We start from the raw sequence: 12215 nt of genomic DNA on the forward strand, positions 1-12215 counted from the left end.
CAGTGTCATGGATTGATGGACTTTCATTCTACAGCTAACTAGTTCATATCAGTTGCCAAGAATTGTGGGGTTTGGGTCTTTTTCCTTTCCTATATGGATAAATAGAAGTCCAATTTGGAGTAGCCCATTTTTGTTCATAAGCCCAATATTATGGTGCTTATGTAAGACTTTCTTTTAGATCTTATTTTCAAGTTTCACAAGAGACTGGTCAGCAGTCATATAGAGAGAAAAGTGAAAGAGTGCAGATTTTCGCATAGGCCCTAGCAGCTAATTTCAAATCGTGATTCCCGCTTCGTTCCTTGTCTAATTGAGCTGATTTTTGGACAGCTTGTTCCTTTCAACTGAATCTTTAATTGGAAACTAAGAGAGCTGGATTTGGAGTCTTGTAGCTCCAGAGTTTAGCTCGCGAACAGTAGCTGCCATTAGTGATTTTACTCCTTTTATTTCTCTAGTTTTTGGTGCTATCTTGTAGTTGTGTTGCTCATTGTTTGACACTTTGTTGGTGGCTAGTTTGGAAAACACACTTGTAACTCTTGTCGATTTTAGTAGAGCCTTAGCCTTGTGGTTTTTACTCTTCAACCCGAAGAAGTTTTTCACGTTAATCTTGGTATCTCATGTGTTGACTTTACTTTGTCTTGTTTCTTTGGTTTATTTGTTTGCTGCTCAAACAGTATTGTTCTTGCATTAGTTTGTCTTCTCTTGGTTCAAATAGAAAGAAAATTTTGGACTTGAGTTTTCTTTCGCTATTGCCTTGTCGTACACATTTATTTGTGATTACCTTTCCTAACAAGAATGAGGTAAGAGTACCACCAGAGAGCAATCACTACACTCTGTCCTAAATTACCTAAATTATTGAACAAGACAACAATATAAGATAGTAACAGCAACAATAAAATAGTGACAGAGAATTACATGGTTCAGTCCCATCTCATCGGTTTAATGTCTCTAGCGTGATCTTGCATAGGATTTTGTTATCCTTGGTTAGCCAGTTAATCAGATGTAGAGAGTCACTCTCAATTTCTAGTTTCCTAATTCCTTTGTTAATGCACCATATGAGTCCAATCTAACAAGGCCATGGTCCCAACAAAGTTGTTAGTCGTCTCAACGCCAAGAGGCATAGCATATCCCACAATGGTCATTCTGTTCTTATTTCTAATAATTCCTCCACCTCAACTTGGCCCTGGATTGCCTTCTCTAATACCAAACAGAATGGTTAAAATAATGGCTAATCTAACTGCTGATGAGAAGATGTTCCGCGATTTCTTCTACTAAGTTAGCAGTACAACAAGAAACATTTTGAAGAAAGACGCTCCAAATCTTCCAACATTAGTATCCACAACAACTCCATATCTCAGAACATTCCAAAGAAAAATATAATGCAATTTCAAAAGGACACTTCTTTTGCCACAACATCTTATCAACTAACAAGGTGTTGTGTTTCTCCCTGATATGATAAGTTCCAACCAGAGTTAAAGTGAACCTCTCATCTACTGAGGCAGTACATAAAGGATGATCATTGAGAGTAAGAGAGTTAATTTTAATTCTTTCATTTGTTGAACAATCTGCATTGGAAGTTGTTAAGAGAGTTTAGGGGCATTTCAGTTGCCATCAACTATGTAGTACAAACATTTTTTGACATCTCAATATGAAAAGATTGTAATATAAATTAGGACAGAAAGAGCATTTTTTGAAAATTCATTTAGAAACTTTTCTAACCCAGCAGAGGTTAAATCTTTTCTGATGGTAATTTAAGTATTTTTCTTCTTTTTGTTCATCATTTTCTATTTTGCAAATTCAAGACTAGAATGGCATGAAGTATTAGCAAACAATACATCTTTGAAGGGTTTTGAACTTTTGATGGTCAACTTGCTATCAAATTGATATTTGATTCCCAACCAATTTGCATCCACTTTTGAGCATAAGATTTTGTCAAATTTCATATATCTAACCATATGATAAAAGTCTTATTGGTTGACATTCCATAATCCCTATCTTCTGGTCAGAATGATTTGAAGGACCAGATAAAATTTAATGCTTCCTTAAATTCCATTAGAATATATTCTTGCAGCAAGGCAACAGAACTGTGTAGAAAAAGAGACTGAAGCATTTTATGTATGAAGCATATTGGCAATGAAAGGTCACACATGACTTGGTGCCAAAATGAATCTGACATTTCTTTTTGGGCTATAAATACAGACCAAATAATCCACAACTCATGTCAAGGCATTCAAGAGAAACTAAAATGTTAAGAAGAGAGGCCTTACCTGAAGTGAAGAGTCTTTGTTTATTAGCCAAGGATGACTTGCCTACATACCGCTCCTCCCACAAGGGTATTATTTCTTAATTTCCCTTGTGGGGTTGCTATGCTAGGCAGTTATCCTGGCTATATTGACAAGCTGTTCTTCATCACGTTAGGCCTCTTCTTCTCGTAATCATGCAAAACATCAAACAAAATTCTCATCGTTTTGGAGACTTTCTGCATTCCTTACACAATTAAGTGTAACTTTAGACTAGCAGCAAATGAGAGGTGCAGTGTATGTACTCCTATTCTTATTTTTCCTATTTAGGCTCTCTCATATCGACCCCAAAAACATGCATACCATGTGAATTTGTGATCTGTCTTATATAGCACTTCACTTTGATCTCCTTCCTGATGTGGCATTTGCCTAAGTATCAAATGCACCCTTTTTTAAGAAGCTTTCCAACTTGGAACCCTGTAAGTCCTCCTTCTCGACCCACCCTCATCTGCATGCCCGTGTCATGTGTCACATGTGCATCCAATCCAAATTGCAGTGTTCACTTGAAAGGAACTTCTGATTATCAGCTGTAGCTCACATTTTCATTTCCACAACACAATCAGTAAACATTAAATGCCACTCTTTTGCTTCCTTACTCTTTAGTCTCTCTCTTTGGAATTGGAATATGGGACAAGGATGTTACCAAAAAGTCTCACTCATAAGGTTCATCCCGCCGCTTACTAACATAAATAGATCAATTCAACCAGGCCGCAATAGTCACATGGTGAAACATTGACATACTAAAAGCCACGGAACTCTTCATACATCTTATAAGAACACCAATCTGTTGTTTATGTACCACACAAGCTAAAAGTGAAGCAAAAATGGAACATACTGTATATCTAATGTACACCATTTATTATTTCATCAAGTCTACAACCTCTAGTGTATATCTACATTTATTACCTAGCTCTTATTCCAAAAACTCGGTTGTGCCAAACTGAATGGAGTATCATGTGAAAAACATCATATTTAGAAGGCTTAATGTGCCAGAGAAAATGTTGTTGCACCTGCTTAACTCTTCCATGCATCTGCTTATATTTCTTATCCGAAATGGACAGAAGTATGTTTTTCAAATTTGGGATATCCTTCTCCTGGACAAATACAGCAAAAGATTCCCAGTTTAGAGTCTCAAAGAGCGGGGGCACATAGTTATCGGATAAGATCACCGGGATACATCCATAGTAAATAGCTTCTACCACTCTAGGAGAGTTGACTTGAGAACCTCTTGCACATATGCAGTACTTGCTACTCTTCATGTACCGTAAATAGCTTGCCTTAGTTATTCCACCATAAATCCTCATGTCAGGATCTCTGTTTTCCCAGTGCTTCAGTAGTATAGGGCGGAGATAACCATGCATATGTCCAGCAAAGAAAGCAAGGGTACGCCGTTTGGAAGCTGGTTTTCCTCCAAGATCAGCAAGAGGGTTCATACTCGAGCGAATGTTCGGTTGTGGTAGAGAAACATCTTTACCAAACTGGAAGCCACCTCTCAGGTCAGCATTGCATAAGGATCTTATGCAATTACTCATAATTTCATCCGTCACCGCAGGGGCCTGAAGATGAAAATCAGGTTATGCTATAGCACTAGGCATATTTCAGAATAGGTAAGCCATGGCATTTGCATTGATAGAGATTCCAAAATAAGCAAACAGCGAATATATTCAAGAAGGATGAGATGCTTCTCTAATATTAATTCAGGATTTAAGATCACACGGAAGGATGGGAGACATACCCAGTCATGACAGGCAACAATAAAATGGTCAGCTCCATCTGTTCTATTCCAGAAACGATACTTTTGCGCGATCATATCAACATAGTTACTTAAAAAATGCATTATATTTGTACGGTTGTGAGAATCAGGCACGTACAATGTCAACTTTAGTAATCGGAAACTTATCGGCAAATAAAATAAGTGAGCTTTCTTGGGGTTCTTAGTAACAAATCCTTTGTTTTCTTGAAGCAGCTTTATGAACCATCCCTCTGAAGCATATATTCCATTGAGAGGTCCAGAGTGGAATATGGGTCTTTCCCCTTCAGCATAGATGTAAACCTTGAGTGTCTTCTCCATCAATTCATAACTCCTGCATTTAGTATACATTTGACAGCTGAATCAGCTTCAAGCATTGGTACTTGTTATGTTTCTTTCCTTCTATTTATATGGTTGTTGAAATTTATATATGGTTGACAGAATAAGAAGAAAATTATAGGATTATTACCATATTAACACCTCAAAACCTAGTAACATTACTCAAGAAGTTTCAAAATCTTCTTCACAGATGTGTCATCCATGGCTTGATATAGTACTAATAGTGTAACCAACTCTTAGAAGGACATGAAGCAAATAGAAGGTCCAAGCTCTTAAAAGATAAATCTTACTAACAATCCTGATAATTTACAGGTTAATACCTCAACTACGATACTTCCATAGCAATTATACAATACAGGTTATTCAATTGGTGAGCAGAGGAATCTATTTCAATAGTTTAACTGCATAAAGCTTGCACTTTCATGATGTAACGTGGAAAGATAATTGTTTTCAATAGTGTGCAACTTCCAGAAAAGTCATTGGATAAGAACGAAATATCATATCAACATGAACAAAATCCACAACTAAAGTATACTATGGAGTTGCTAACCTTTTAAACATGGACAGATTTCTAAATAGAGGGGCATATAATCCAGGCTCACTCTTTAAGAGAGGCGCATTCTCGATTAGATATTTTGCACGTAATAGTTCTTGATCTACAACCGAGGACCATCGTGGTTTCTATGAAAAAGTAAGTTCAATCAGGGACAAGAGAAAGTGCAAAGCTGTATAAATGAACTAATGAAATCATTCCCCTTGATACCATTGAACAAAATGAAGTTTGACTTTCTTGCAGCATAGAATTCATTTGAGATATTGATGCCACACTTTTTCTTGCTCGGTCAGACCTTTCAATCACAGCAGGAATATTCCTCAGGCAAGAATGATCTGTTGATTGGTTTTGGATGGAAGATGTCAAAGGAGAGATAACCATTGCCAAAGGTGCAGCGGTTGTGATTATAGGATTGTCGTCTATCGTTTCATTTCTTGCCACTCCGTGAGCTATGTCGTATTTACCTGGCTTATCTAGTACAAAATTATTTTCAGATGTTGGCATAACAAATTCATAACCAAAAGCAACCTGCAGTGGAAATTTGTCTTCAATTTCAGTATCTTCAATCATGGTAGCATTAGAGTCTTCAACGGTTGCATCATTTGTCTTTGACAGCTCAGTTTTGGCTGTTCCTTCATGAACAACATTTGAGGCAGTAGTGTTCAAACCACTAGCAAACGTCAGGTTTCCGGATATATTAGAATTACCAGATAACTCTCCAGATTGAAAGCTGCCTAAAAATGCTACTTGACCTTTGCTGGAAGAAAATAATGAGGGGACAACATATATGTTTGGAAATCCGAAATATTGAATGATCAAAACCATAACAAAAACGGATGCCACTAGCCATAATAGTCTTTTAGTCCCCAAGAAACTTGCATATCGAACTTCAGTTCCCATGTTCAAGCAAATCACTCAATTCCCTGGACAATTTTGCAATTCCAAATTTAGCATCCAACATAGCACTCCTCTTAATTTTTAAGATTCACTCATTCTTGAATGATACTCTCTCTATTTCAATCAATTTGTTTGTCACTTACCTCTTTAGAATGCTTTTTTCCACAACTATTTAATTTTAACTTAAGTACATTCTACACACCTTTAGCTTAAAGGACCACATAATTCAAATGGTCTTCTTTACTTTCTCAAACTCCGTATTAAGTCAAACAAATTGGAACGGAGGGATTACTTGAGGAGTGATGGTAATTTTGCAGTAGAAGAACTTTGATTCAAAATTCAATCAGAACTCTGCAGCAATATTTAAATTTTCTTATAACATTAAACAAACACTAAATAATCAACAACTAAGAAAAGAAAGGAGGGATTTTGCTACTGAAGAGTGTTGATCAAAAGTAAGGGAAACACAACAATTGTTGTTTCTTTCTAATTTCTGGCATCAAGTACAGTAGAACTAAAATATAGGCACACACATGAAAAGGCCAAATCCTGAGACCCCATACAATTGAGAGGTAGTGAAGAAGGAAAAGCAAGAAAGTGAAAAGAAAAAGGAAGACAACTTACAGAATTCATCAGCTTCAGCGTTGGCTACATAGTAGAAAATGTGAGTAAAAAAAGTGGTAACAACGTAGCAGTTTTTTGTCTTTAAAATTTATGTTGAGGGTATTTTAGCCACTGGCCTATTAATATATACGTATTTTGTATTGGACGTACTACTTTAGGGCATGAGCCTATAACAGGGCGGACCCACCCTTGCCAAGGGGTGTCTACACCCCAAGGTAAAATTTTGGTTTACAACTATATATATATATATATATAAGTATTGACATATTTTGACACAGTGTAAGATTTAGTCTAATGGTTAAGGGATTGCAAAAGTTCCTTAAGGTTGTGTGTTAAAGCCCTATTGGTCTCATCCACTGCAACTATATCATCTTGACAGCATGATAAGTTGGACAAAGAATAAACTGTTTTTGTTAAGAAATGTAAAGAGGAACAGAAAATGGGTCATTATGATGACCAAAAGTCTAGAAGACAAAATGAATTATTTTGCAAATTGCTTTGGCCACTGTTATAAGGTGAATGATTGAGTACTGAATTCCCAAAAAGTCGGCAATCATTTTCCATCACTCTGTATGATCACCAAAGTTCACCTAAAGATATTTTGCATAAATCAATAATTATACTGCAACCCATGTTCTATTGGTGAAGTAGCTAACATGTGACTAGAAGGTCACGGCTTCAAGCCTTGAAATAGCCTCTGGAGAAATGCAAGGTAAAGTTGCGTACACTAGGCCCTTGTGATCGCGGATCCTGCACATACCGGGAGCTTTAGTGCACTGGGTTGCCGCTTTGGTCTGCCAAATGTTTCTAGTATAGTACAGCAACACTAGTAAAGCACAAAGTTTTAGTATAGTTTTGTCCAAGTAAGAGAAGAAACAAGTAGAGATGCTAGAAAGAAAAAGAAAGAACAAATTGTATCTTCTCAAGTCTATGTACAGGAAATAATCAGATACATTGATGCAACTTATTACATATTTCTCAAAAGAACGCTGCACTAATTAAACATCTAAAACTCTGAAACTATCTAAATGTGTACATTTGTCACCTAGTTCTTACTCCAAAAACTCTGTTGTGCCATATCGAATGGAGAATCATGTTGAAAATATCGTACTTTACGGGCTTGACGTGCCAAAGGAAATGCTGCTGCACCAGCTTAACCCTCCGCTGCATCTCACGATATCTCCTATCAGGGATCGATACGAGTATGTCTTTCAGTTTTGGAATGTCCTTCTCTGGAACAAAAATAGCAAAAGCCTCCCAGTTCAAAGTCTCGAAAAACGGGGGTATGAAATTGTCAGATATTATCACTGGGACACACTCGTAGAAAATGGCTTCCACCACTCGAGGACTATTGACTTCATAACCTTTTGCACATATGCAGTATTTGCTACTCTTCATGTATTGTACATAGCTTACTTTACTAATCTTGCCGAAAATCTTCATGTCAGGATCTTTGTTTTCCCAGTTGTTCAATAGGATAGGACGAAGGTAACCATGCATGTTGCCAGCAAAGAAAGCAAGAGTTCGTCTCTTAGAAAGACGTTTTCCCCCAATTTCTCTAAGGGGATTCTTTTCTGCACGTATATATGTTTCTGGAAGCGATACATCTTTACCGAATTGGAAGCCTTCTTTAATGTCAGCATTGCACAAAGCTCTTATGCAATTAGCCATGATTCTTTTTGTTTCTGAAGGGGCCTGAGGAAGCAAATCTCCGCTTCAGTATACGACAGAAATTCATATATCTTAACTATAAAAAGAATGTAGATATATCTTTGACACCGAAATTATAAGATGAGCTTGCATGTACACATGCAGAAATATAAGCCTCAATGCGGAAAAATGGTGCACACAGCAAAGCATTCCATTAAAGAGGAAAACAAAAGATCTTGACTGATGGATAAAATAAAATCTATGAGAATCAAAATGGATGTTGTAATACCGTTTAGGAACTCCAGTTAATGGAAGAATCCAAAACTTACCCAATCATGGCAGGCAACAAGAAAATGGTCAGCTCCAGCAGTCCTGTTCCAAAAATTATGTCTTTGGATAATGATGTCGAGATAATCACTTAAATATCGAACTAAGTTCCTACGACTGTGAGAATCAGGGACATATAAGGTCTCCTCTAGCATACGGGAGCTGAATGGTAGATAAAACAAGTGAGCCTTTTTGGGGTTCTTGGTAACAAATTTCTTGTTTCTTTTCAGGAGCTTCATAAACCAACCCTCAGAAGCATATATTCCTTTAAGCACTGGCGTATGGAATACTGGTCTTGCACCTTCTGAATAAATGTATACTTTGAGAATCTGTTCCATCAATTCATAGCTCCTACACATACATGATGTATGTCAGATCAGAGAAATGCACCTCAACCATATTGAAAGACAAAGTAAATGCAAAGCCACAAATGCCACCAGTTACAATGAGATAACTAAGTGAAAATCTCATGTATCTCCCACAAATAACTATTGTTTGATGAGTAACAAAGCACAAATGTCTAATCTAATTCAGTACTACCGAATACACCTCCAATGTCAGAAAACATCCAGATTACACAAGGGGTGGATTCATCATATGCATCACCATTTTCTATTACCTCATAAACATTGACAAATTTCTATACAAAGGAGCATATAAGCCAGGTTCATTTCCTGCTAGAGGAGAATTCTCAATGACACTTTTTGCATGTAGTAGTTCTTGATCTACATCTGAGGACCACCGTGGTTTCTACAGAAAAGATCAAAAGAACATAACTATAATATCTAAGAATTCATTCGCCAATTACACAAGTCATATCCGACTAGGAGAGTACCAAGGTAACATGTATACATACCATCGAACGAAATGATGTGCGAGTTTCTTGCTGCATAACATTCATTTCAGCTATTGATACAACACTATCTATTGGCTTGTCAGACTCCTTCATTTCAGGAATTTTATGACCGACTGTAGGAGCATGATCAGTGCGTTTTTGCACAGGTAAGTTATCACTTTCAAGTAGATGGCCTGTATTTCCTTCTTTTTCAGATATGTTCTGGTAGGAAGATATCAGAGGAGCTTCTTTCTGTGCATCAAGATTGACCTGTGGTGTTACAACCAATGGTGGTGGTGCAATAGACAATGCTGTGGGACTTATCTCCAATGACTTAGCTTCTGTCGGTGCTGGAGAAATACTGCCTCCCCCATCAGTATCAACCACACGCGATAAAGAACTTTCAGATGTACTATTTGAAGCTTGTAAATCATCTTCAGAGTCGGCAGCCTTATCTGGAGGTAAGCTACTATTTCTTCCTAAACTTTCCACATTTGACTTTGAATCCTTAAAAGGGGATTCATCCTCAGGGTCAACGTCCTCAGTTAAGGTATCACCAGAACGTTCATTCATTGGAGGCATATAGCCATCCTCTACCTCTTCATTATTTGCATCAGAGAGCTTAGTTTCATTAGTTGTTTCATTGATAAGATTTGTGTTAGTAGCATTCACAATGCTACCATGTTTCAAGTTGTCTGACCTACTGAAGTTGCCAGATTGATCTACTCTTTGCGAGCTGCTTATTTGACCCCCATTGGCAGTAAACAAAGAAGACACGGCATAACCATATGGAAAACCAAAATACTGAATCATCAAAGCAAGGCCAAAAACCACTCCCAATAGACATACTAGTCGTCTAGTCTCAAACAGATTATGATATCGAATTATAGAGCCCATGTTCAAGCAGCACCCAGAGTGAAGAAAGCACAACACTGTCCCTGGATAATTTTCAAATCCCAAATTCAGTATTGCCACATAGTATTTTTCTATCTATTTCACAATAACTCAGTATTTGAGTAACACAATAAAACAGCACGAGTAAACAACAACATACCCCGTGTAATCCAACAATTGGGGTCTAGGGAGGGCAGGGTCAACTGAGGCGAAACCAAACTTTTAACCTTATGGGTTCTGAAATTTACAACTACGATTTCAAATGTCAATAAATGGGTTCTAAACTTAATATTTGTCCATATTTAATAAACTTCTTAATACAAATACACTATTTGAACAAAAGTTTCTAGGCTTCTAGCTCTTCCCCTAGTAGGGTGTCCGCAGACCTTACCCCTATCTTTGTGGAATAGAGAAGTTGTTTCCAATAAACCCTTAGCTCAAAAGAGAAATGAATGGAACAGGTAGCAAAAACCATAACAACAAAATAGCAAGATACAAAACACATTAAGTAACAAATAATACTAACACATTGAAAAATAAGGAATTGCTTGATTACGAAATAATAATACTACCAAGTACTAATAAGGGGAAGAAGAGAGGAGGCTAGATAGATACCTGGCCTCTCCCAGGTAAAGTGCGACAACACTCAGCTACCTATTAAAGAAAATCAGGTCAAACTCCGTCCCTTAGCCTAGTCGCTGACCCAACTCCATACCTTCAAACAGTTGTACCTCCTTAATCAAGAAGGATTATATTCTCAACTTGAACTAATTCTCTAACTCATCAAGAACCAAAAGCAGAATCATAATTTTCTCTTTGTCACTTAATAAATCAACCATAAAAACACAAGCTTTTTAGAAATACAATAATTGTTGAAGTCAATAACAAACAAAACAGAAACAGTAAACACCAAAAAGATAATAACTTTCATCCCAAATCACCAAAGGCAACTAAAATTAATCCTCAAACATACTGCTAGCTTCAATTACCAGATCAAAAGTGGACAAGGAACCTCTTCAAGGCCACGTTTGGCTACTCAGGTAACTTAAAAAAAGATTTAAAAAAATCCAACATATTGAGCAGCTTCATCATCTAGTTGGAAAAGTTGGTTTTGAATTGAGTTGACTAATTGTAACATTTGATACATTAGACACCCAAATGAGACCTAATAAAAATATACCTTATTTTAGTCAATAAATACATAAGTAAAATAAGATTCTTTTAGTACCTCTACAAGATTTGAAATCATAATGGGGTATCTGTTCAACTTTGCTTTTGTATTTTTCCTTTTCTTTTTTTTTTCTTTATTGCAGTAATGACAGCAGTAAAGTGGAAAAAGAAAAAGGAAGCATATGAGTAAGCTTTGATTAATGAATCTAAATTTTAGTTAGGTGACGCGTTCGGACAAATATGCCACAATTGGCACGTACAAATACCGCGACATTGGCTTTTTAAGTAAACATGAGTACTAAGCTTTGTTTAATTTATGTATCATAATTAAAATTTTAAATACATAAATTTTATTTTAATTAAAATTTTATTATAACACATGGGTTGAGATTGAGGGATTAACGATACGAAACATATTGTGGTGAGAGTGGCTTGTGGGTCTCTGCTTTTTACTATATATGTACATCAAATAATGCATTATTTTGATACTTATGGTAGTTATTAGTACTACTTGTTATTATTAAGAAGGTATATAGTCATTATCAATCGTTACTATATAAATATGAGTCCGAACCAAAAGGGCAACAAATTTTTTTGAAAATTCCAAAAGGGTAATTCAATTAATTATGAAATCAAAAGGGCAACAATTCTTAACACCGTTTAAATTAGATTTTGTAAAACAAGACTCAAATTCCAATGAGCCTTACAAGGCTTAAATTCCTATGAACCTTGTAAGGCTCAGCCGCCAATGAGCCTTACAAGGCTCATAGGAATTTGAGCCTTGCAGGTTGTTGTTTTTTTTAAAAAAAAAAAATTCTCGTCTTATTTTGTTGTTTGTTAAAAGTCTAATAATAATAATAATAATACATAGTTGTTGAA

General features: G+C 36.3%; 2 protein-coding genes across 2 annotated transcripts; both read right to left on the minus strand.

Annotated features, from left to right (window-relative positions):
* Positions 1-2265: 2265 nt before the first annotated feature.
* On the minus strand, positions 2266-6575 carry LOC125841995 (probable glycosyltransferase At5g03795). The gene is made up of 5 exons (XM_049521184.1): positions 6461-6575; positions 5150-5862; positions 4937-5067; positions 4033-4381; positions 2266-3853 (listed from the first exon to the last, which is right to left on the minus strand). Exons 2-5 carry the CDS (start codon positions 5837-5839, stop codon positions 3200-3202), a joined length of 1824 nt encoding a protein of 607 aa, XP_049377141.1. The 5' UTR covers positions 5840-5862; positions 6461-6575; the 3' UTR covers positions 2266-3199.
* Positions 6576-7354: 779 nt separating this feature from the next.
* LOC125841994 (probable glycosyltransferase At3g07620) lies at positions 7355-10204 on the minus strand. The gene is made up of 5 exons (XM_049521182.1): positions 9982-10204; positions 9294-9897; positions 9057-9187; positions 8440-8788; positions 7355-8155 (listed from the first exon to the last, which is right to left on the minus strand). Exons 1-5 carry the CDS (start codon positions 10167-10169, stop codon positions 7502-7504), a joined length of 1926 nt encoding a protein of 641 aa, XP_049377139.1. The 5' UTR covers positions 10170-10204; the 3' UTR covers positions 7355-7501.
* Positions 10205-12215: the final 2011 nt, after the last annotated feature.

The sequence above is a fragment of the Solanum stenotomum genome, chromosome 10, assembly GCF_019186545.1.
Source record: "Solanum stenotomum isolate F172 chromosome 10, ASM1918654v1, whole genome shotgun sequence".
Lineage (NCBI taxonomy): Eukaryota > Viridiplantae > Streptophyta > Magnoliopsida > Solanales > Solanaceae > Solanum > Solanum stenotomum.

Excerpts from the sequence above, each read along its gene's own strand:
- LOC125841995 (XM_049521184.1), bottom strand. The coding sequence starts at position 5,839 with ATGGGAACTGAAGTTCGATATGCAAGTTTCTTGGGGACTAAAAGACTA. Across the intron at positions 5,068-5,149 it reads AAACTTCATTTTGTTCAATG|AAACCACGATGGTCCTCGGT; the intron begins GTATCAAGGGGA and ends ACTTTTTCATAG. Across the intron at positions 4,382-4,936 it reads AATCTGTCCATGTTTAAAAG|GAGTTATGAATTGATGGAGA; the intron begins GTTAGCAACTCC and ends TACTAAATGCAG.
- LOC125841994 (XM_049521182.1), bottom strand. The coding sequence starts at position 10,169 with ATGGGCTCTATAATTCGATATCATAATCTGTTTGAGACTAGACGACTA. Across the intron at positions 9,188-9,293 it reads GCACATCATTTCGTTCGATG|AAACCACGGTGGTCCTCAGA; the intron begins GTATGTATACAT and ends TCTTTTCTGTAG. Across the intron at positions 8,789-9,056 it reads AATTTGTCAATGTTTATGAG|GAGCTATGAATTGATGGAAC; the intron begins GTAATAGAAAAT and ends ATGTATGTGTAG.